Raw genomic sequence first — 23,744 nt, 5'->3', positions numbered from 1 at the left:
AAGAGTCAGTCAGGAGGGCTGAGCAAGAATAGGTGTTGGAGAATCCCTCATTTTGAGCTGGAAATAACAACTCAGGGACCAGATTTGAATGACAGTTTCCTTAGTGGTTAGTGGTGCTGTCCTACATTTAAACTGGACCAACAGTAGAAACAAAATCTATCTGTTTCTATATACCTCAAATTATGTACTGAAAAAAATATTTTTTTTATTCATTTATTTTTGGCTGCATTGGGTCTTCATTGCTGTGTGCGGGCTTTCTCTAGCTGCAGCAAGCGGGGGCTACTCTTCGTTGGGGTACACAGGCTTCTCATTGCAGTGGCTTCTCTTGTTGCAGAGCATGGGCTCTAGGTGCATGGGCTTCAGTAGTTGTGGCGTGTGGGCTCAGTAGTTGTGGCTCACAGGCTCTAGAGCGCAGGCTTAGTAGTTTAGTTGCTCCATGGCATGGGGGATCTTCCCTGGCCAGGGCTCAAACCTGCGTCCTCTGCATTGGCAGGCAGATTCTCAACCACTGGGCCACCAGGGAAGCCCCTGAAAATATATTTTGGACTCACAAAACATCCTCTTGCCTATAATAAACTAATAGTATGTTTTAAATTGTTATTACTCTTAAAACAAAAAGCAATAAGTACAAGTAATTGGCAGCAAAGCCTGGAAGGCTGGCTTGTAGGGAGGAGGATAAAGAATAGGATTCCTGTAATGGAGCTGTTCACACCCAAAATATTGCCTTAAGTTAGTTAGAATTAATTATTCCCATTTCAGACCAACATTGAAAAATAAGTTAACACCTATGTAGCATACTCTCTCCTGACACATTAAAGACTGTTTACGGGCACCCCAAGGAAAGCTATTTTATTCTGCTCTAATCCCTGAATCTCCTAATACATTTTTGCATTTATTATACAGACAATGGCTAGTGGTCTGAAAAACATATTTTGGGCGATAGCATATATGTCATATAATACTTATATAATCACATCCAAAATCTAATATTTTAAGAACAAAGCAACTGTTCTAATCTACTATGACATATAAACTAAGACATTCAACATATATTATTTTTCTTAGTACCAGAGATAATAAACAGTAGCCCTACATTATTACTCTTAGGCTAGGTATGAGAAAAAGTTTCCAACCTTGATATATGAAAGATATTCCTAAAATTTTCTATGTAGTAAAATACGATAAATAGAACCTAGTTTGCAGTTGCTTTCCATTATATTAAACTGAGAAACATTCTCCTGAATCAAAGTTTTCATTTTGCTACATGTTCTATGAATTGAGTCCATGTGAAAAAGTATGTCAGAATATATGTTGTTTTCAAACCTCTCTCTTTCCTAACTGGTCTGACTGGATCCAGAATTAGGCCTTATAAAAATACCCTCTTATCCAAGTCTCAGCTCATAGGTGACCAGGTCCTTTCTATGTGACTGGGTGCTTCCCACCAAACTGGCTAGAGACAAACCCAGGCATCTCAACTTATCAGCCAAGTCTGTGAAGTGATTTTGTTAATGGCTTCCCATGACAGACTGGGTTTATGATTATTTGATGGCTAGGTCCCTTAATGACCCTTCCCTGACTTCTTGCTCATCCCCATGAGACATCTTCCTGAAGAGGCAAAATTATATTTTGATGAGAACTTTAGACTACTGTGAAATCTAAGAATTAACTTAAAGTAAACTTATTAAAGAAGAAAAAAAGGGCAAAGAGGGACACTAATATCAATAAATGATTACTCATTGTTTGATTCATAGAGTTTTTTTCCTATTATGACACATACAAGAGTATCGTTAATATGCTGCTTTATCAATGAGTTTTATGATACATACTTTTTCTTGCAAGCAGTTTTGTAGGAGATTCTGTTGTCTGTAAAGTCAAGAAAGGTTGATGATTTAGTTATTATTTAGGGTCACGAATTTATGTAGCTTTTTCCAAAACTTCTAATCAGTGAATCAGTTTTTTCTCTTTAAGAGATTTTTAAAAGAAATTCAAAAGAATAAACTTTTTTATTGTCCACCCCCACCACCTATTTCTCTTCCTTCTTTGATTTTGGCCCACATGATTTATTACTCAGAGGAGTAGAATTGTGGCTGCTGCATAAAAAATATGTCTATTTGAAAATTCCAATTCTGACCCATGTTAACCATTCCTGCTTTGAGGTTCTCTGGGGAAGGCCACAGACTTGGAGGGAGACAGTGAGCTAGTCCTTTCTGTTTGCTAAAAGACACATGAGGTAGCAAGACAATCTGACAAGAGCTTCCGGATAATTCTTACTTACCCTTTCAAATCCCATAGTCCTACCCACACTCTCATCAAACAGTAGTAAGGAATTAAGTGGTGACTATTTAATAACTACGGGTTAAAATCATAAATTTCTAGCCATATTAAATACTAATTTAGATGTAGCCCTTTTCTATGTATGACAATATTCTATCATGTGTTCTAATTAGATTTTTTATCATGATACTAATGAAATAAACAACATAGTTTCCTGAATTGTAAAAATTAAAGAACTCAGTGAAAAATATAGAATAACATACAGTTAATGAAACAAGATCTAAGACTTTAGTTCTGATTTATTTTTGTATATTTCAGATATTTATTTTCAAAAATTTCAACATAGGTCCTTTGCTTACCTTCTTCCTGCTTTCTTAAGAGATAATTGATATACCTTTTTTACTTTTTCTAGGCCTGTACTTTACATTATAAAATTAGACACTGAGTTTGTGTTGTGCAGTGATGAGAGCTGGGATCCTGCTCCAATAGCAGTGAGCATCACTGACCTGTGAAGAAGACCACACGCAGAGGAAACAAACTTGGACTGAAATCAGTGATAGCTTACTCATCAACTGTGTTCTCCCAAGATCTCAGAAGAACATGTATACAGTTAAATGGGTTCCCTCAGAAGGGTGGCAAGATGGCCGAGTAGAAGGATTTGAGCTCACCTTCTCTCATGAAAACACCAAAAACACAACTAATGGCTGAAGAACCATCGACAGAAAAGACTGGAACCTATCAAAAAACATATTCTACATCCAAAGACAAAGAAGAAGCCACAAAAAGATGGTAGAAGGGGTGCTTTCATAATATAATCAAATCCTATACCCATCAGGTTGGCAACCCACAAACTGGAAACTTAATTATATCACAGAGGTTCTCCCACAGGACTGAGAGTTCTGAGTCACACATCAGGTTCCCCAGCCTGGGGGTTTGGCACCAAGAGGAGGAGCCCCCAGAGCATTTGGTTTGAAGGCTAGCAGGTCTTGAGTGCAGGAGCTCCATTGGACTGGGGGAAACAGAGACTCCACTCTTGGAGGGTGCACACAAGGTTTCATGTGCACAGGGACCCAGGGCAAAGCAGTGTCTCTGTAGGAACCTGGGCCAGACCTATCTGTGGGTCTTGGAGTGTCTACTGGGGGTCAGCTGTGGCCCACTGGGGGGCAAGAACACTGGTGGCAGAGGCCCCTGGGAAAATTCCTCAGCATGAGCTCTCCCAAAGGTCACCGTTTTGGCACTGAGACCTGGCCCCACCCATTAGCCTGCAGGTTCAAGTGCTGGGATGCCTCAGGCCAGAAAACCAACAGGATGGGAACACAGCCCCACCCATCAACAGACAGGCTGGCTAAAGTCCTCCTGAGCCCCTTGACACAGGCCTGTCCACCAGAGGGACATGACCCAGTTCCACCCAAAGTGGGCAGGTACCAGTCCCTCCTGCCAAGAAGCCTGCATGAGCCCCTGAACCGACCTAACCCACCAGGGGGCAGACACCAGAAGCAAGAACTACAATCCTGCAGCATGCGGAATGGAGACTACAAACATAGACATTCAGGCCAGAAGGGAGTGGTATGATATATGTAAAGTGAAGAAAGGGAAAAATGTACAACCAAGAATACTCAAACCAGCAAGGCTTTCATTCAGATTTGACAGAGAAATCAAAAGCTTTACAGACAAGCAAAAGTTAAAAGAATTCAGCACCACCAAACCAGCTTTATGCCAAATGCTGAAGGAGCTTCTCTAGGAGGAAAAGAAAAGGCCACAGCTAAAAACAAGAAAAGTATGAATGGAAAAGCTCACCAGTAAAGGCAAACATAACAATAAAGGTAGGAAATCATCCACACACAAATATGATATCAAAACCATCAATCGTGAGAAGAGGAGAGTATAAATGCATGATATATTGGAAATGCATTTGAAATTGAGACCAGCAACTTAAAACAACCTTGCATATATATAGACTTCTTTATCAAAACCTCATGGTAACTGTATCTACAATAGATACATACACAAAAAAGAAAAAGGAATCCAACACTAAAGATAGTCATCAAATCACAAGAGAAGAGGAAGAGAAGAAAAAAACCCTACATAAACAAACCCCCCAAAATTAAGAAAATAGCAAGTAGAGGCAAGACAGGACACGTGCCCCTGAGAGGCTGGGGTATGGGGGCAGTTCCCACGCTCAGAGGGGCCCACACATGGAGAGGGGATCAGCAGGGATGGGGAGAGACTTTTGGGGGATCAGAAGGGAACACGGCCAGCATTTTCCCCATTGGCTCCGGACCCTGGGGTCCCAAGCCTAAACCTTCACCCCCTGGCTGTGCTGAGCCTAGGCCCTGTCCCTCAATCCCCCAAGGCCTTTTCCGGCATGCCAGTCCTGAGCCTATGCCCTGTTCCCCTCACCTAATCCCCAACCCCCCATCGAGGTCTTTTCTGGCCCTTTTTTATTTTTGGTTGCTGTTGTGGTTTGGTTTTGCCTTGTTGTTGTTTCATTTATATTTTTATTTTTTCTAATGTATTTTTTATTCTAATTTTATTTTTTATTCTTTGTTGTTGTTCTCCTTTTTGTTTGTTGCCAATTTTTTTTTTTTTTTGGCTGTGCCACGCAACTTGCAGGATCTTGGTTTCCCAGGCCAGGGGTCAGACCTTAGCTCCTGTGGTGGGAGCACTGAGTCCAAACCACTGGACTAACAGAGAACCTCAGACCCCAAGGAATATTAATTGCTGTGAGATCTCTGGGAGGTCCTCATCTTGGCACCAAGACCCAGCTCTACCCAACTGCCTGCAAACTCCAGTGCTGGATGCCTCAGGCCAAACAACCAGTAAAAGAAGAACATAACCCCACCCATGAAAAAAAATGAGATGACAAAAAAATATGTTACTGATGAAGGAGCAAGGTAAAAAACTACAAGACCAAATAAATGAAGAGGAAATAGGCAAGCTACCTGAAAAATATTTCAGAGTAATGACAGTAAAGATGATCCAAAATCTCAGAAATAGAATGGCGGTACGGATCGAGAAAATACAAAAAATGTTTAACAAGGATGTAGAAGAACTAAAGAAAAAACAAACAATGATGAACAACATAATAACTGAAGTAAAAAATACACTAGAAGGAATCAGTAACAGAAGAACAAATAAGTTAGCTAGAAAATAGAATGGTGGAAATCACTGCTGAGGAGCAGAATAAAGAAAAAAGAATGAGAAGAAATGAGGACAGTCTCAGAAACCTCTAGGACAACATTAAATGCACCAACATTTGAATTATAGGGGTTCCAGAAGAAGAAGAGAAAAAGAAAGGGTCTGAGAAAATATTTGAAGAGATTATAGTCAAAAACTTCCCTAACATGGGAAATAGGCACCCAAGTCCAGGAAGCACAGAGAGTCCCATACAGAATAAATACAAGGAGATACACACCAAGACACATATTAATCAAACTAACAAAAATTAAATTCAAAGAAAAAACATTAAAAGCAGCAAGGGAAAAGCAACAAATAACATACAAGGGAATCCCCATAAAGTTATCAGCTGATTTTTCAGCAGAAACTCTGCCAGCCAGAAGGGAGCGGCAGGAAATACTTAAAGTGATGAAAGGGAAAAACCTACAACCAAGATTACTCTACTCAACAAGGACCTCATTCAGATTCAAGAGAGAAATCAAAAACTTTACAGACAAGCAAAAGACAAGAAAACTCAGCACCACCAAACTAGCTTTACAACAAATGCTAAAGCAAATTCTCTTGACAGGAAACACAAGATAAGGAAAAGACCTACAAAAACAAACCCAAAACAATTAAGAAAATGGTAATAGGAACATATGTATTGATAATTACCTTGAATGTAAATGGATTAAATGCTCCAACCAAAAGACACAGCCTGGCTGAAATGATAAAAAAACAAGACCCATATCTATGCTGTCTACAAGAGACCCACTTCAGACCTAGGGACACATACAGACTGAAAGTGAGGGGATGGAAAAAGCCATTCCATGCAACTGGAAATCAAAGAAAGCTGGAGGAGCAATACTCATATCAGAAAAAATAGACTTTAAAGACTGTTACAAGAGATAAGGAAGGACACTACATAATGATCAAGTGGTTCAATCCAAGAAGAAGATGTAACAATCAAATATTTACGCACCCAACATAGGAGCACCTCAATACACAAGGCAAATGCTAAGAGCTGTAATAGGGGAAATTGACAGCAACACAATAATAGTGGGGGACTTTGGTTTCCCACTGAAACCAATGGGCAGATCAGCCAGACAGAAAATAAGGAAACACAAGCTTTAAATGACACAACAGACCAGATAGACTTGCTATTTATAGGACATTCCACACAAAAGGGACAGAATACACTTTCTTCTCAAGTGCACATGGAACATTCTCCAGGACAGATCACATCTTGGGTCACAAATGAAGCTTTGGAAAATTGAAGAAAATTGAAATTGTATCAAGTGTCTTTTCTGAACACAATACTATGAGATTAGAAATCAATTAAAGGAAAAAAACTGTAAAAAATACAAACACATGGAGGCTAAATAGTACACTACTAAACAACCAAGAGATCACTGAAGAAATCAAAGAGGAAAGAAAAAATACATAGAAACAAATGACAATGAAAACACAACAACCCAAAGCCTATGGGATGCAGCAAAAGCAGTTCTAAGAAGGAAGTTGACAGCAATTCAATCTCACCTTGAGAAACAAGAACAATCTCAAATAAGCAATCTAACCTTACACCTAAAGCAACTAGAGAATGAAGAACAAAGACAACTGAAAGTCAGTAAAAGGAAAGAGATCATAAAAATCAGAGCAGAAATAAATGAAATAGAAATTAAGATAACAATAGCAAAGATCAAAACTAGAAGTTGGTTCTTTGAGAAGATAAAATTGATAAACCTATAGCCAGACTCATCAAGAAAAAAAGGGAGGACTCAATAAAATTAGGAATGAAAAAGAAGAAATTACAACTTCCACTGCAGAAATACAAAGGATCATAAGAGACTGCTACAGGCAACTATATGCCAATAAAATGGACAACCTGCAAGAAATGGACAAATTCTTGGAAAGGTACAACTTTCCAAGACTGAACCAGGAAGAATTAGAAGATATAAACAGACCAATCACAATTAACGAAATTGAAACTGTGATTTAAAATCTTCCAACAAACAAAATCCAGGACCAGATGGCTTCACAGGCCAATTCTATCAAACATTTAGAGTAGAGCTAACACCAATTCTTCTCAAACTCTTCCAAAAGATTGCAGAGGGAGGAACACTCCTAAACTCATTCTATGAGGCCACTGTCACCCAAAACCCGACAAAAATATCACAAAGAAAATTACAGACCAATATTACTGATGAACATAGAATGAAAAAATCCTCAACAGAGTACTAGCAAACAGAATCCAACAGCACATTAAAAGGATCCTACACCATGATCAAGTTGGATTTATCCCAGGGATGCAAGGATTCTTCAAAATACGCAAAACAATCAATGTGATACACCATTTTAACAAATTGAAGAATAAAAACCATATGATCATCTCAATAGATGCAGAAAAAGGTTTTGACAAAATTCAACACCCATTTATGATAAAAACTCTCCATAAAGTGGGCATAGAGGGAAACTACCTCAAAATAATAAAGGTCATATATGACAAAGCCACAGAAAACATCATTCCCAATGGTGAAAAACTGAAGGCATTTCATCTAAGATCAGGAACAAGACAAGGATGTCCACTCTCGCCACTATTATTCAACATAGTTTTGGAAGTCCTACCTGTGGCACTCAGAGAAGAAAAATAATAGGAATTCAAATTGGAAAAGACAATGTAAAAGTGTCACTCTTTATAGGTGACATATTATATATAGAGAATCCTAAAGATGCTACCAGAAAAGATGCTACTACTAGAGCTAATCAATGAATTTGGTAAAGTTGCATGATACAAAATTAATGCACAGAAATCTCTTGTACCTCCTATACACTAACAATGAAAGATCAGAAAGAGAAGCTAAGGAAATAAACCTAAGTAAGGAGGCAAAAAACCTGTACTCAGAAAACTATAAAACACTGATGAAAGGAATCAAAGACGACACAAACAGATGGAGAGATATACCATGTTCCTGGATTGGAAGAATCAATATTGTGGAAATGACTATCATACCCAGGGCAATCTACAGAGTCAGTGCAAGACCTATCAAATTGCCCGTGGCATCTTTCACAGAACTAGAACAAAAACTTTTACAATTTGTATGGAAACACAAAAGACCCGTAATAGGCAAAGCAACCTTGAGAAGGAAATGCAGAGCTGGAGGAATCAGGATGCCTGATTTCAGACTATACTACAAAGTACAGTAATCAAAACAGTATGGTACAGGCACAATAATAGAAATATAGATCAATGGAACAGGATAGACAGCCCAGAGATAAACCCATGCACCTGTGGTCACCTAATCTATGACAAAGGAGGCAGGAACATACAATGGAAGACAGACAGTATCTTCCATAAGTGATGCCGGGAAAACTGGACAGCTACATGCAAAAGAATCAAATTCAAACTCTACCTAACACCATACACAAAAATAAACTGAAAATGGATTAAAGAACTAAATGTAAGGCCGGACACTATAAAACTCTTAGATGAAAACATAGGAAAAACACTGACATAAGTCACAGCAAGATCTTTTTTGACCCACTTCCTAGAGTAATGGAAATAAAAACAAAAATAAACAAATGGGACCAATTAAACCTAAAAGCTTTTTCACAGCAAAGGAAACCATAAACAGGATGAAAAGACAACCCTCAGAATGGGAAATATTCTGAGCAAATATTTACAAATGAAACAACTAACAAAGGATTAATCTCCAAAATATACAAACAGCTCAAGCAGCTCAATATCAAAAAAAAACCAAACAACCAAATCCAAAAATGGGCAGAAGATCTAAATAGACATTTCTCCAAAGAAGACATACAGATGGCCTGGAGGCACATGGAAAGCTGCTCAACAACACAATTATTAGAGAAATGCAAATCAAAACTATAATGAGGTATTACCTCACACCAGCCAGAATGGACATCATCAAAAAATCTACAACAAATGCTGGAGAGGGTGTGAAGAAAAGGGTACCCTCTTGCACTGTTGGTGGGAATGTAAACTGATACAGCCACTATGGAGAACAGTATGGAGGTTCCTTAAAAAACTACAAATAGAACTACCATATGACCCAGCAATCCCACTACTGGGCATAAACCCTGAGAAAACCATAATTCAAAATGAGACATGTACCACAATGTTCATAGCAGCATGATTTACAATAGCCAGGACATGGAAACAACCTAAATGTCTATTGATAGATGAATGGATAAAGAAAATGTAGTACATATATACAATGGTATATTACTCAACAATAGAAAGGAACAAAATTGGGTCATTTGTAGAAATTTGGATGAACCTAGAATGTGTCATACAGAGTGAAGTCAGAAAAAGAACAAATATTGCATATTAATGCATTATGTGGAATTGAGAAAAATGGTACAGATGAAACCTATTTGCAGCGCAGGGACAGAGATGAAGACATAGAGAAAGCAGGTGTGGACATGGCGGGAAGGGGAGGATGGGATGAATTGGGAGATTAGGATTGACATAAATATACTACCATGTGTAAAATAGATAGCTAGTGGGAACCTGCTGTAGAGCACAGGGAGCTCAGCTCAATGCTCTGTGATGACCTAGATAGGTGGGAGGGGTGGTGGGTGGGAGGGAGGTCCACGAGGGAGTGGATATATGTATACATACAGCTGATTCACTTCATTGTACAGCAGGAACTAGCACACTGTCAAGCAATTATACTCCAATTAAAAAAAAGATTAAATAAATAAATAACTTAGGGGTAGTAGAAAGCATGTAGAAGGTACTCAATTAAGATCTGCTGACCAATGAAGGCTTATTAATGAACAGACTCCAGTGGAACTTTTCTGAAAGAAAACAATGAGTAAATTAGTGTCACCCACATTCAGCGCCCTCTGTGTCTTCAGTTCAACAAGCCAAGCCCCAGGGACACAAATATGAACAAGATGTAGTCCCTGATCTTAAGGAGTGTACAGACCTGTGGGGACACAGATGTGTAGGCAACTGTAATATTTACAAAACACATGGGCACATCTTATCTCATTTACATCATGAGAACCCAAGGTAGCTGGTATAACATGTGACTTTATACTCAATGTTTAGAAGAGAAACTGAGGTTAAGTGACTTGTCCAAGATCACTCCAGTAGTACGTGGAGTTGTAACAAGAACCCAGTTCTGACTCTAAACCAAGGGCTCTTTCTGCTGCACACTAATGTTCCAGCATAACATGCTTATTTCCCAGTGCCAGTGATGATAGAGAAATCCAGCTCATGAAAAGTATTGATATCTAGTGAGTGAGAGGCAGGCATTGATGGCATCAAGGAAGGCAGGCTTTGAAAAGCACCTGTGAATAGTTAAATATTTTTCTTCTCATTAACTATAATTTTTCAAATACCAAAAAGAATTTGAGGTTACTTTTGACAAAGCATGATATCATATATATTTTTTTATGTTTAAAAGAATAAAGTAATGAACAGAAATAGAGATGAAATCCCTGTGTCAGAAAATTGAGGGTAAGAATAGGTGGGCATAACTCTTAGCTCTGAGCTTCCTGAGAGACAAAGCAAACTGGGAAGTGACAAGGTTCTTGTATATAAAAGGAGGTGGACTAATTTTAATTTTAGCATATACTATCACCATTTGTCCTCTGATTTCTGAATCACACAGCAAAAATCAGTATTCTTACAGAAAACATTGATTTGAAAGTATAGCATTTTACCAATAAAAAAAGTGAATTTGTTATATTTGTAAATTCTGTGGGTTGATCAGAAAAAGATTTGGAAATTTGGTAACAACATACTCAATAGCACATGATTGCCAACATTAATGGTTTGGTCTGTTCTGTAAAGGAAAATGGGAGAAATGGCATCCAGTTTAGAAGGATCATGCAGCAGAGTATCAGAAATGTAATGGGGATAGGGGGGTGAGAAAAAGATTGCCCTCTTCATAAATAGTACACATTTCAAGTTCTTAACTGAGTGAACTATAGCCAAAATGCCACATCAAACACAAGATGACATTCACCAGCTATAAGGATATTTCATCATTCATTCGCTCATTCCACAAACAGTTACTGAGTGCCCAGAGTGGGCATTCAAGCCCTGTCCTTAAAGATGAAGACAGAGCAGTGAACAACACAGACAAAAATGCCTGCCTTCGCCAAGCTTTCATGAGGCAAAGCCTAGCATGTAGCACAAATTAAAGATGGATGTGTACTTTGTCTATGAGAGAGCTGGAGTTCCCACAGTCACACTGGCATCCAAATGAGACAACCTAAAAAGGCTACAGCCCTGTGTTACTGCAGACTGTGAAACGCATGCTTGGTTTTTGTCACAGAACTATCTAGAGCATAGGGGCAGCTAGGAAGGGAGGTGCAAACACCGATCCTAACTGCCGTAAAACAGGGCTGAAGGTCCCACCTTTGAAGCTCACATCGGATGGAGGGTGGGCCAACCCTCCCGCTGCAGAAGTAGCCAACAAGCACCTCCTTCAGTTTGAGGAAATGGTCCTCTCCTGCTATAAAGATGGCTTTAAGGAGCAGTTGGGGGTGGGGGAGCTACACCAGCCACAGAAGCTGTTAGACAAGGTAAAAAAAAAAAAAAAAAAATATATATATATATATATATATATATATATTTATATATGGTTTTTTAAGACCCATACATGCATTTATTCAACTAATATTTATTAAATCCTCACTACATATGCAAAAAGCACCATGGTAGGAACTAGGGAAAGAGAGAGGGGAGTGGGTGGAGACATGGTTCCTGCCCTCATGTCTCTTACCTGCTAGAAAGAGAGTCAGACATTGAACAACTAATCAATTAATTAAAAGTAGAACATCTACTAGGAAGAACGATTGGAGTCTATAAGAACTTTAAAAGGGCAAATTAACCGAGTGCGAAAGATAACAGAAACCCTTTACACAATCCCACTCACTTTCTCACTCTCTCCTCTCCCTCTCCTCCATTCAGTCCCCTCCCCCATCCCTCCTCTCTCAGACACACATGCACACACACTTGTGGGCACACAGGTGCATACACAGGCACACATAGCTATGATGTAATCAGGCACCTCTTTGTCTTCCTTTCAAAGAGACAATTTTTGACCTATAAATACTAAAGATACTATTCATTCTGGCTTTTAGGCTAACAGGCTGCAACCCTGGCAAAATCATGTCAAAATTCCTACTCTGAGTTAGGATGCAGTCAGGTCTAGATGAAAAAAGGAATGTTTCAACTGATTACATCTTCAAATATTTCCTAGTTATTTGAGTTTATGGTTGTGCTTGTCCTTCTTGATACTTAATTAGAATGTACAGGCCTCAGATATGAGCTTGCAGGAGACAGACAGTGTTCAAAATGAAAATGACAGCTTTCCATTGGCTTGTGTGCTGTTCTATAGCAGCTCAGTGTCAGGTGTTGAAGTTAAGCTAAACTACGTAAAACCAGAAGATGTAAAGGCTAAAGTTGAAAAATTAAAACTTAGAGTCTACATATACTGAACTTTGGCTATTCAGTTATAAAGTCAAATTGGAAAAAAAGCATAATAAAAACAAGTAAGGAACATAATTTTGGACAAAGCATTGAGCTGGGCAGATTTTAAAACTTTTCAATTAAGTTATATAACTACAAAATATTTGTGGTAGATAAAAATGAGAAAATACAGGTATATAGAGAGATAAAAATACAGCCATATTTAATAACCAAAGCACTTTCCATAAAATGACTATATCAAAGTATTTAACCAATTCTTTATTATTGGGCATTTATGCTTTTGCCTAATCTTTATTAACACAAATGTTTCGATGAACACCTTTATATATGCATTTCTGCACATCTCTCATTTTTTTATAATAAATTCTTAGAAGTAGAATTTCTTAGCTGGGCAGTATTCAGATGTTTAAAATCAGAATTAAAGCAATAGCCAACTTCAGAAAACAGAAATCATAAGTAACACAATAACAGTGGGGGACTTTCACACTCCACTTTCATCAATGGACAGTTCATCCAGAGAGAAAATCAATAAGGAAACACAGGCTTTAAATGACACATTAAACCAGACAGACTTAATTGATATTTATAGGACATTCCATCCAAAAGCAGCAGAATACACATTCTTCTTAAGTGCATATGGAACATTCTGCAGGATAGGCAATATGTGGGGCCACAAAGTGAGCCTTGCTAAATTTAAGAAAATTGAAACCATATCAAGCATCTTTCCAACTATAACTCTATGAGATTAGAAACTGACTACAAGAAAAAAAAATTATAAAAACCACAAGCAAGTAGAGGCTAAAAAATATGTTACTAAAGGACCAAGGGATCACTGAAGAAATCAAAGAGGAAATCAAAAAATACCTAGAGACAGATATTGGAGATTGGTTCAAGATGGCGGAGTGGAAGGATGTGCTCTCAACTCCCTCTTGCGAGAGCACCGGAATCACAACTAACTGCTGAACAATCATCAATAAGAAGACACTAGAACTCACCAAAAAAGATACCCCACATCGAAAAACAAAGGAGAAGCTGCAATGAGATGGTAGGAGTTGCACAATCACAATAAAATCAAATCCCATAGCTGCTGGGTGGGTGACTCACAAACTGGAGAACACTTAAACCACAGAAGTCCACCAACTGGAGTGAAGGTTCTGAGCCCCATAGCAGGCTTCCCAACCTGGGGGTCTGGCAACAGGAGGAGGAATTCCCAGAGAATCAGACTTTGAAGGCTAGTGGGATTTGATTGCAGGACTTCGACAGGATTTGGGAAAACAGAGACTCCACTCTTGGAGGGCATACACAAAGTAGTGTGTATATCAGGACCCAGGTAAAGGAGCAGTGACCCCATAGGAGACTGAACCAGACCAACCTGCTAGTGTTGGAGGGTCTCCTGTACAGGTGGGGGCGGGAGTGGCTGTGGCTCACCACAGGGACAAGGACTCTGGCAGCAGAAGTTCTGGGAAGTACTCCTTAGTGTGAGCCCTCCCAGAGTCCACCATGTGCCCCACCAAAGAGCCAGGTAGACTCCAAAGCTGGGTCACCTTAGGCCAAACAACCAACAGGGAGGGAAGCCAGCCCCACCCATCAGCAGACAAGCCGATTAAAGTTCTACTGAGCTCTTCCCAACAGAGCAACACCCAGCTCTACCCACCACCAGTCCCTCCCGTCAGGAAGCTTGCACAAGCCTCTTATCCACTAGAGGGCAGACAGCAGAAGCAAGAAGAACTACAATCCTGCAGCCTGTGAAACAAAAACCACATTCACAGAAAGACAGACAAAATGAAAAGGCAGAGGACTATGTACTAGATGAAGAAAAAAGATAAAACCCCAGAAAAACAACTAAATGAAGTGGAGATAGGCAACCTTTCAGAAAAAGAATTCAGAATAACAATAGTGAAGATGATCCAGGACCTCAGAAAAAGAATGGAGGCAAAGATCCAGAAGATGCAAGAAATGTTTAATGAAGACCTAGAAGAATGAAAGAACAAACACCTAGAAGAATTAAAGAACAAACAGAGATGAACAATACAATAATTGAAAAATACACTAGAAGGAATGAATAGCAGAATAACTGAGGCAGAAGAACGGATAAGTTACCTGGAAGACAGAATGGTGTAATTCACTGCCACAGAACAGAATAAAGGAAAAAGAATGAAAAGAAATGAAGATAGCCTAAGAGACCTCTGGGACAACATTAAATGCACATTATAGGGGTCCCAGAAGGAGAAGAGAGAGAGAAAGGACCAGAGAAGACATTTGAAGAGATTAAAGTTGAAAATTTCCCTAACATCGGAAAGAAAATAGCCACCCAAGTCCAGGAAGTGCAGAGAGTATCAGGCAGGATAAACCCAAGGAGAAACACATCAAGAAACATATTGATCAAACTGACAAAAATTAAAGACAGAAACTATTAAAAGCAACAAAGGAAAAATGACAAATAAAATAAAAGGGAACTCCCATAAGGTTAACAGCTGATTTCTCAGCAGAAACTCTACAAGCCAGAAGGGCATGGCATGATATATTTAAAGTATTTAAAGTGATGAAAGGGAAGAACCTAAATCAAGATTACTCTACTCGGCAAGGATCTCATTCAGATTCGAAAGAGAAATCAAAAGCTTTACAGACAAGCAAAAGCTAAGAAAATTCAGCAGCACCAAACCAGCTCTACAACAAATGCTAAAGTTACTTCTCTAAGTGGGAAACATAAGAGAAGGAAAGGACCTAAAAAAACAAACCCAAAACAATTAAGAAAATGGTAATAGGAACATACATATCAATAATTACCTTAAAAGTGAATGGATTAAATGCTCCAAACAAAAGACGCAGGCTCACTGAATGGATACAAAAACAAGACCCATATATATGCTGTTTACAAGAGACCCACTTCAGACCTAGGGACACATACAAACTGAAAATAAGGGGATGGAAAAAGATATTCCATGCAAATGTAAATCAAAAGAAAGCAGGTAAAATAGACTTTAAAATAAAGAATGTTACAAGATACAAGGAAGGACACTACATAATGATTAAGGGATCAATCCAAGAAAATATAACAATTATAAATATATATGCACCCAACATAGGATCACCTCAATACATAAAGCAAATGCTAACAGCTATAAAAGAGGAAATCAACAGTAACACAATAATAGTGAGGGACTTTGACACCTCACTTACACCAATGGACAGATCATCCAGACAGAGAATTAATAAGGATACACAATCTTTAAATGACACACTAGACCAGGTAGATTGAATTGATATTTATAGGACATTCCATCCAAAACCAGCAGATAACACTTTCTGCTCAAGTGCACACGGAACATTCTCCAGGATAGATCACATTTTGGGTCACAAATCAAGCCTCGGTAAATTTAAGAAAATTGAAACCATATCAAGCACCTTTTCCAACCACAACACTATGAGATTAGAAATCTTTTACAGGGAAAAAAATGTAAAAAACACAAACACATGGAGGATAAACAATACATTACTAAATAACCAAGAGATCACTGAAGAAATCAAAAAATACCTAGAGAAAATAACAATGAAAACATGATGATCCAAAACCTATGGAATGCAGCAAAAGCAGTTCTGAGAAGGAAGTTTATAGCAATACAATCCTATCTCAAGAAACAAAAGTCTCAAATAAACAATCTAACCTTACACCTATTGAAAGTAGAGAAAAAAGAACGAAGAAAACCCAAAGTCATAGAAGGAAAGAATTCATAAAGATCAGAACAGAAATAAATGAAATAGAGAAAAAGAAAACAGTAGCAAGATGAATAAAACTAAAAGTTGGTCCTTTGAGAAGATAAACAAAATTGATGAACCTTTAGCCAAACACATCAAGTAAAAGAGGGAGAGAACTCAAATCAATAAAATTAGAAATGAAAAAGGACAAGTTACAACAGATATTGCAGAAATAGAAAGCATCATAAGAGACTACTACAAGCAACTCTATGCCAATAAAATGGACAACCTGGAAGAAATGGACAAACTCTTAGAAAGGTATAACCTTCCAAGACTGAACCAGGAAGAAATAGAAAATGTGAACAGACCAATCACAAGTCATGAAATTGAAACTGTGATTAAAAATCTTCCAACAAACAAAAGCCCAGGACCAGATGGCTTCACAGGCCAATTCTATAAAACATTTAGAGAAGAGCTAAAACAAATCCTTCTCAAACTCTTCCAGAAAACTGCAGAGGAAAGAAAATTCCCAAACTCATTCTACAAGGCCACCATCACCCTGATATGAAAAGCAGACAAAGATATCACAAAAAAAGAAAATTACAGACCAATATCACTGATGAATATAGATGCAAAAATATTCAACAAAATACTAGCAAACAGAATCCAACAACACATTAAAAGGATCATACACCATGATCAAGTTGGATTTATCCCAGGGATGCAAGGATTCTTCAATACATGCAAAACAATGTAATACGCCATATTAAAAATTGAAGAATAAAAACCATATGATCATCTCAATAGATGCAGAAAAAGCTTCTGAAAAACTCTACACCCATTTATGATAAAAACTCTCCATATAGTGGGCATAGAGGGAACCTACCTGAACATAATAAAGGCCATATATGACAAACCCACAGCAAACATCATTCTCAATGGTGAAAAGCTGACAGTATTCCCCCTAAGGTCAGGAACAAGACAAGGATGTCCACTCTCGCCACTATTATTCAACATAGTTTTGGAAGTCCTAGCCATGGCAATCAGAGAAGAAAAAGAAATAAAAGGAATACAAATTGGAAAAGAAGTAGTAAAACTGTCACTCTTTGCAGATGACATGATACTATACATAGATAATCCTAAAGATGCCACCAGAAAACTACTAGAGCTAATCAATGAATTTGGTAAAGTTTCAGGATACAAAATTAATGCACAGAAATCTCTTGCATTCCTATACACTAACAACAAAAGATCAGAAAAATAAATTAAGGAAGCAATCCCATTCACCACTGCAACAAAAATAATAAAATACCTAGGAATAAACCTACCTAAGGAGGTAAAAGACCTGTACTCAGAAAACTATAAGACACTGAGGAAAGAAATCAAAGATGACACAGATGGTGAGAGATATACCATGTTCTTGGATTAGAAGAATATTGTGAAAATGACTATACTACAAAAAGCAATCTACAGATTCAATGCAATCCCTGTCAAAGTACCAATGGCATTTTTTACAGAACTAGAACAAAAAACCTTAAAATTTGTGTGGAGACATAAAAGACACCGAATAGCCAAAGCGGTCTTGAGGGAAAAAAATGGAGCTGAAGGAATCAGACTTCCTGACTTCAGACAATACTACAAAGCTACAGTAATCAAGACAGAATGGTACTGGCACAAAAACAGAAATATAGATCAATGGAACAGGATAGAAAGCCCACAGATAAACCCATGTATCTATGGTCACCTAATCTATGACAAAGGAGGCAAGGATATACATGGAAAAGAAAGTCTCTTCAATAAGTGGTGCTGGTAAAACTGGACAGCTACATGTAAAACAATAAAATTAGAAAACTCCCTAACAACATTCACAAAAATAAACTCAAAATGGATTAAAGACCTAAATGTAAGATGGAACATTATAAAACTCTTAGAGTAAAACATAGAAAGAATACTCTTTGATAAATCACAGCAAGATCTTTTTTGACTCACCTCCTAGAGTAATGGAAATAAAAACAAAAATAAACAAATGGGACCTAATGCATCTTAAAAGCTTTTGCAAAGCAAAGGAAACTATAAACAACACGAAAAGACAGCCCTCAGAATGGGAGAAATTATTTGCAAATGAATCAACGGACAAAGGATTAATCTCCAAAATATATAAACAGCTCATGCAGGTCAATATTAAAAAAACAAATAACCCGATGAAAAAATGGGCAGAAGATCTAAACAGACATTTCTCCAAAGAAGACATACAGATGGCCAAGAGGCACATGAAAAGATGTTCAACATTTTTGCTAATTATTAGAGAAATGCAAATCAAAACTACAATCCAGTATCACCTATACTGGTCAGAATGGCCATCATCAAAAAGTCTACAAACAGGGAATTCCCTGGCTTTCTAGTGGTTAGGAATTTGCGGTTCCACTGCAGGGCACCTGGGTTTGATCCCTGTTTGGGGAACTAGAATCCCACAAGCTATGCAGCGCAGCCAAAGAAAAATGTCTACAAACAATAAATGCTGGAGAGGGTGTGGAAAAAAGGGAACCCTCCTACACTGTTGGTGGGAATATAAACTGGTATAACCACTATGGAGAACAATGGAGGTTCCTTAAAAAACTAAGAATACAACTACCATATGATCTAGCAATCCCACTCCTGGACATGTATCCAGAGAAAACCATACTTCAAAAAGATACATGCACCCCAATGTTCATTGCAGCACTATTTACAGTATCCAAGACATAGAAGCAACCTAAATGTCCATTGACAGAGGAATGGATAAAGAAGATGTGGTACATATATACAATGGGATATTACTCGGCCACAAAAAAGAATGAAATGATGCCACAACATGGATCAACCTAGAGATTATCATACCAAGTGAAGTAAGTCAGACAAATATCATATGATATCACTTATATGTGGAGTCTAAAAAATGATAGAAATGAACTTATTTACAGAACAGAAACAGACTCACAGACTTTGAAAACAAACTTCTGGTTACCAAAGGGGAAATGGGGTGGGAGGGATAAATTCAGAGTTTGGGATTAACATATACACACTACTATATATAAAATAGATACTTAACAGGACCTACTGTACAGGACAGGGAACTCAACTCAATATTCTATAATAACCTATATGGGAAAAAAATCTGAAAAAGAATAGATATATGTATATGTATAACTGAATCACTTTGCTGTATACCTGAAACTAACACTGTAAATCCACTATACTCCAATATAAAAAAAATTTTAATAAACAAATAAAATAAATAAAATTAAAAATTTCCTAAAGTCTAAAATTCAGTTACGAGAAACAGCAAGACAGAGAATTATATCCTATATCTTGGCAGAAAATGAAAACTCCCTGGTTTCAGCTCAGACATGGGCTTTGTAGCAACAGTCCATACTCAGACTAGTACTTTTTGCAATATGGAACCTGGAGCCTGAAAGGTAATGTCAGTGACATGTTTTTATCTTTTGGCCTCCTTTATTTTGTCAGGATCTGTTTTCTTAGGTCAACCTAAGCACAGGTTTGTTTTTTTTTCTTTTTGATATTCTGCAACCTAACTCTCCCAGATTCATTTTTCCATTCTCTTCACATTATATTGTAGGCACCAAATGGAACTCAAGGAGTCCACTGTATTAACTGATACCTGTACCTGACTCCAACAGACTTTCTTCCTCAAAGGCATGCAGAAATATCCAAACAAAGAGAAAAGAACTAAGAATAAAAATAATCAAATAACTGAGAAAACTTCAAAGAAGACCACTAAAAAACAACTGTGATAACCAGATAAAGGTTGACATCAGTGAAAATGGCAGAGTAAAGAGCTCTGAAAATTTACTCCTTCTTAAAAGCAATAGGTAAACTAACAAATTTTTTCATTATTTTATAGTAAATGGTTTTCATAGTCAATTTTTTTCAGTTTTCAGAACTCTGAAAATTAACCAAAGGCTTTCAGCATTCCAGAGAGTGTTTACTCAAGAAAAATAGATCATCTAGGTAAGAACAGTGAGCTTTGTGGTGTTTTAACTTGTCCTATTTCCATTCTCTTTCTCACCAACAGGGTATCTTTGAAAAAGAACAGCTCACAATCACAGTGGCATAGGTTTCTTCCTTGTGGTATATGCCCAATATCTAGCATTATGCTTTGAACATAAATAAATTCCCATTTAAAATCGTTTGGATTTGGGCCTACTCACTCTAACACAAAATGAAGCCTTTGTGCAGGCCACTAATGGACTTCTACAACTGGTTCCTAGTTTCTTGCCATCAATTTTTCTTATATATTTCTGTTGGAGTTATCCATCATGTATGCTAATTTGACCATATCATTCCCCTTCCAACACATCAGAGTATTGCCCAATAAGTAAACTATAAATTTCTGACCACAGTATGCAAGTAGCAGGCAGACTTACTGTCTTCATCACTCTGTTACTTCCTACATCTTCCATCCCAATAATATAAATATATTCATTATCTAAGTGTAATGCGTAATTGTTGAAACTGTTTATACCCACTGCTATCATACTTGCTTTGTCTTCATTCCCTTGGTCTTGAATTTCCATGTCTATTTTACAAATGTTTCTGTCTTTTGTATTAACATTAGAAAAAATAGAACTAATCAATAGACGAAAGGGAGGGAGAGATAGGGTGGATGATAAAATACATGCAATGATTCCACAGTAAAGTCTTACAAAATCTGGAATTAAATCAGAATGAGAAGAATGTGAATGTGTATGATGGGCAGAGTCAGACCAGAAAGTATTGTTAGCTGTGTTTTGTTTGTATTCTGACAGGATGTTGGGCTGGCTGGCTGCAACTAAAAGTATTTTTCCCTGTCAATTTGGGAGGGCGTGGTGAAGAATCTCCAGGTAATACAGAGTTACTCATCTTACCGAGCTAAGATTTTTAATGAAAAAGTATCCAAAGTATTTGCTATGAAAGATCCAAATGACTCTGTAGTTCTATAATGTTGGGTGGAGAATAAAGAGGCAGCACTCAAGACTTTATTATGATCTTCCTCTAACCACTTCTATATAGAGGCAGGTATTTATATTTAATAAACATTTATTAAATAACTAAAATAAAAATGGCCATTTTGTACAAACGATCACCATTCTTCCACCTTGTTCTATTTCTTTAAACTGGACTAGTCCAGTTTCCTTCTTTCTGCATCTATTATAGTGCTGTGTATCCTATGAACTCTCAGTAAGTCAGTTAAACTGATGTTCATCAGTCCTAAAGTCAAGATCCTTCCTCCAAGAAAGCTTGGTCTGAATATGTCAACATCATTTACCATCATATACCACTTAACTCTATCCAACCATTTTCATAGAAATTTGGGGTTTGTAAAGTCTTTCCTGGACCTCAGTTGAGTTATTGATTTTTTTAAAAAAGGCAACAGTGTTGGGTCTAAAATGATAGTCTCTAAAGTTGAGAAAGCCATATATAGACACCAACAGAAATAGGCTGCCACCAGTTTGAGGAATAAAAATCCCTCAGGCTCCCCAAATTTCTTCTCCAGAGACTTGCAAGTTCCATCATTAGAGATTATTATTTTGGATTATATGGCAAATACACTTTAGGTTAGGAATGACTAATTAAAAATTTTAAAAGTAAAACTAATCTAAACTAACCTGTCCTTAGGAAACCAGTAATCTCAAAAGGTTTAAGGAATGGTAAATGTTTCAAAGGGGAGAAAGGCAAAGAGACAAGTCCAGATCCTGGAAAGCTACCTGAAGAGGAGAAGACATGGTTGGATATACTTGAAAGTGGCATGAAGACTCTGAAAATAGGGCAAGTGTAGAACCACAGTGGGGTAAGGAAATAAGGAAAAGGAAGAACATTAACTTTGTCTACTTTACAATTTAAGCTTAGTGAGGAGAATTTGCAAAAGACAAACGTTTCACTAAATCTAAGTAGAAGTACAAGAATGGAGGATTCCACGTAATTATTTGCTTTTTAATATGACCCACGTACTTATTAGAATATTAATTTATCATTATACATTAATTTTCTTAGATACTTACGTATTTGAGAAAACAGAAGAAGAGAAAGTACCCTGGACTGTGGCAGGAGCCCGAGGTCCTATTTACCAGAAAAAGAAAATAATTAGTTTGCATACTTCCCCAACAACTTGTAAAATGATAATATCCTCTAATAGTTCTTTATTCTCTGTTGTCACAGTCTTGTTTAAAAGCCTCCAGAGACTCTCGACAATGAAGTCTAAATTTCTTTGCAAAGCATAAAATATACCATACAATCTGATGTTCTTATCTACCTCTCTAGTGTCTTCTCTGGCTAGTCTTCCATGTGTATTCTATGGATCAGAGGTGCAAAATAACTTATTTTCTAAATGTATCATCTTTTCCATGCCTCTGGGCCCTTGTTTTTGTCATTTCCTCTGTCTGGAGCACCCTATGCCCTCTCTTTTTTTTTTTGGCGGTATGTGGGCCTCTCACTGTTGTGGCCTCTCCGGTTGCGGAGCACAGGCTCCGGACGCGCAGGCTCAGCAGCCACGGCTCACGGGCCTAGCCGCTCTGCGGCATGTGGGATCTTCCTGGACCGGGGCACAAACCCGTGTCCCCTGCATCGGCAGGCGGACTCTCAACCACTGCACCACCAGGGAAGCCCCCATGCCCTCTTTTAACTTATCTTTTAGGTCTCAGTCAGCTTGTGTTAACTCTTCTAGAAAGCCTTCCTTGAAACTAAGTAAATCTTCTTCTCTAGTGGTCCTAAGGCATTCTACCCATTTCTATTATAAAACTCATTATGCTATACTGTAATTAAAGGTTTACTCTTCTGTCTCCCTGATTATGATGTAAATTTCTCACTATATCTCCAGCATTTATTTTTGGAGAATACTACGTAATTAATATGTTTCCTCAACATTTATTCATTGATTTGTTGGCCATTAATCTCTTCCCACTCAAACATCATCTCACTCGCTTTGTATGTAATCTAGCTAGATTTCATTACTGGATTTTAGTAAAGATTCTGGATACAGATGACATAGAAAGCTTTTATGCACAACACCTTCACACTGGATTTGGTGTTTGTTAATTATGCAAATACACAAATGAATAAAAATTGTAGACAAAAAGAATGTCCTGGTTACAGAAAGTAGTGTTAGTAATTA

The 23,744-nt window shown here is 37.6% G+C and overlaps 1 protein-coding gene across 1 annotated transcript in view; it reads right to left on the bottom strand.

Annotated features, from left to right (window-relative positions):
• Positions 1–23,744, bottom strand: part of FSIP2 (fibrous sheath interacting protein 2) — a gene marked incomplete at both ends in the record, with an annotated part of 126,337 nt that overhangs the window by 41,072 nt on the left and 61,521 nt on the right. The window contains 2 exons of the mRNA XM_079924127.1: positions 1,827–1,863; positions 22,636–22,693. Coding sequence (XP_079780253.1) covers positions 1,827–1,863; positions 22,636–22,693 — 95 coding nt within the window. The remainder of the gene's footprint in view (positions 1–1,826; positions 1,864–22,635; positions 22,694–23,744) is intronic.

Source organism: Stenella coeruleoalba, assembly GCF_951394435.1.
Source record: "Stenella coeruleoalba genome assembly, chromosome: 6".
Classification (NCBI taxonomy): Eukaryota; Metazoa; Chordata; class Mammalia; order Artiodactyla; family Delphinidae; genus Stenella; species Stenella coeruleoalba.
This window is presented reverse-complemented; position numbering and strand designations above follow the sequence as displayed.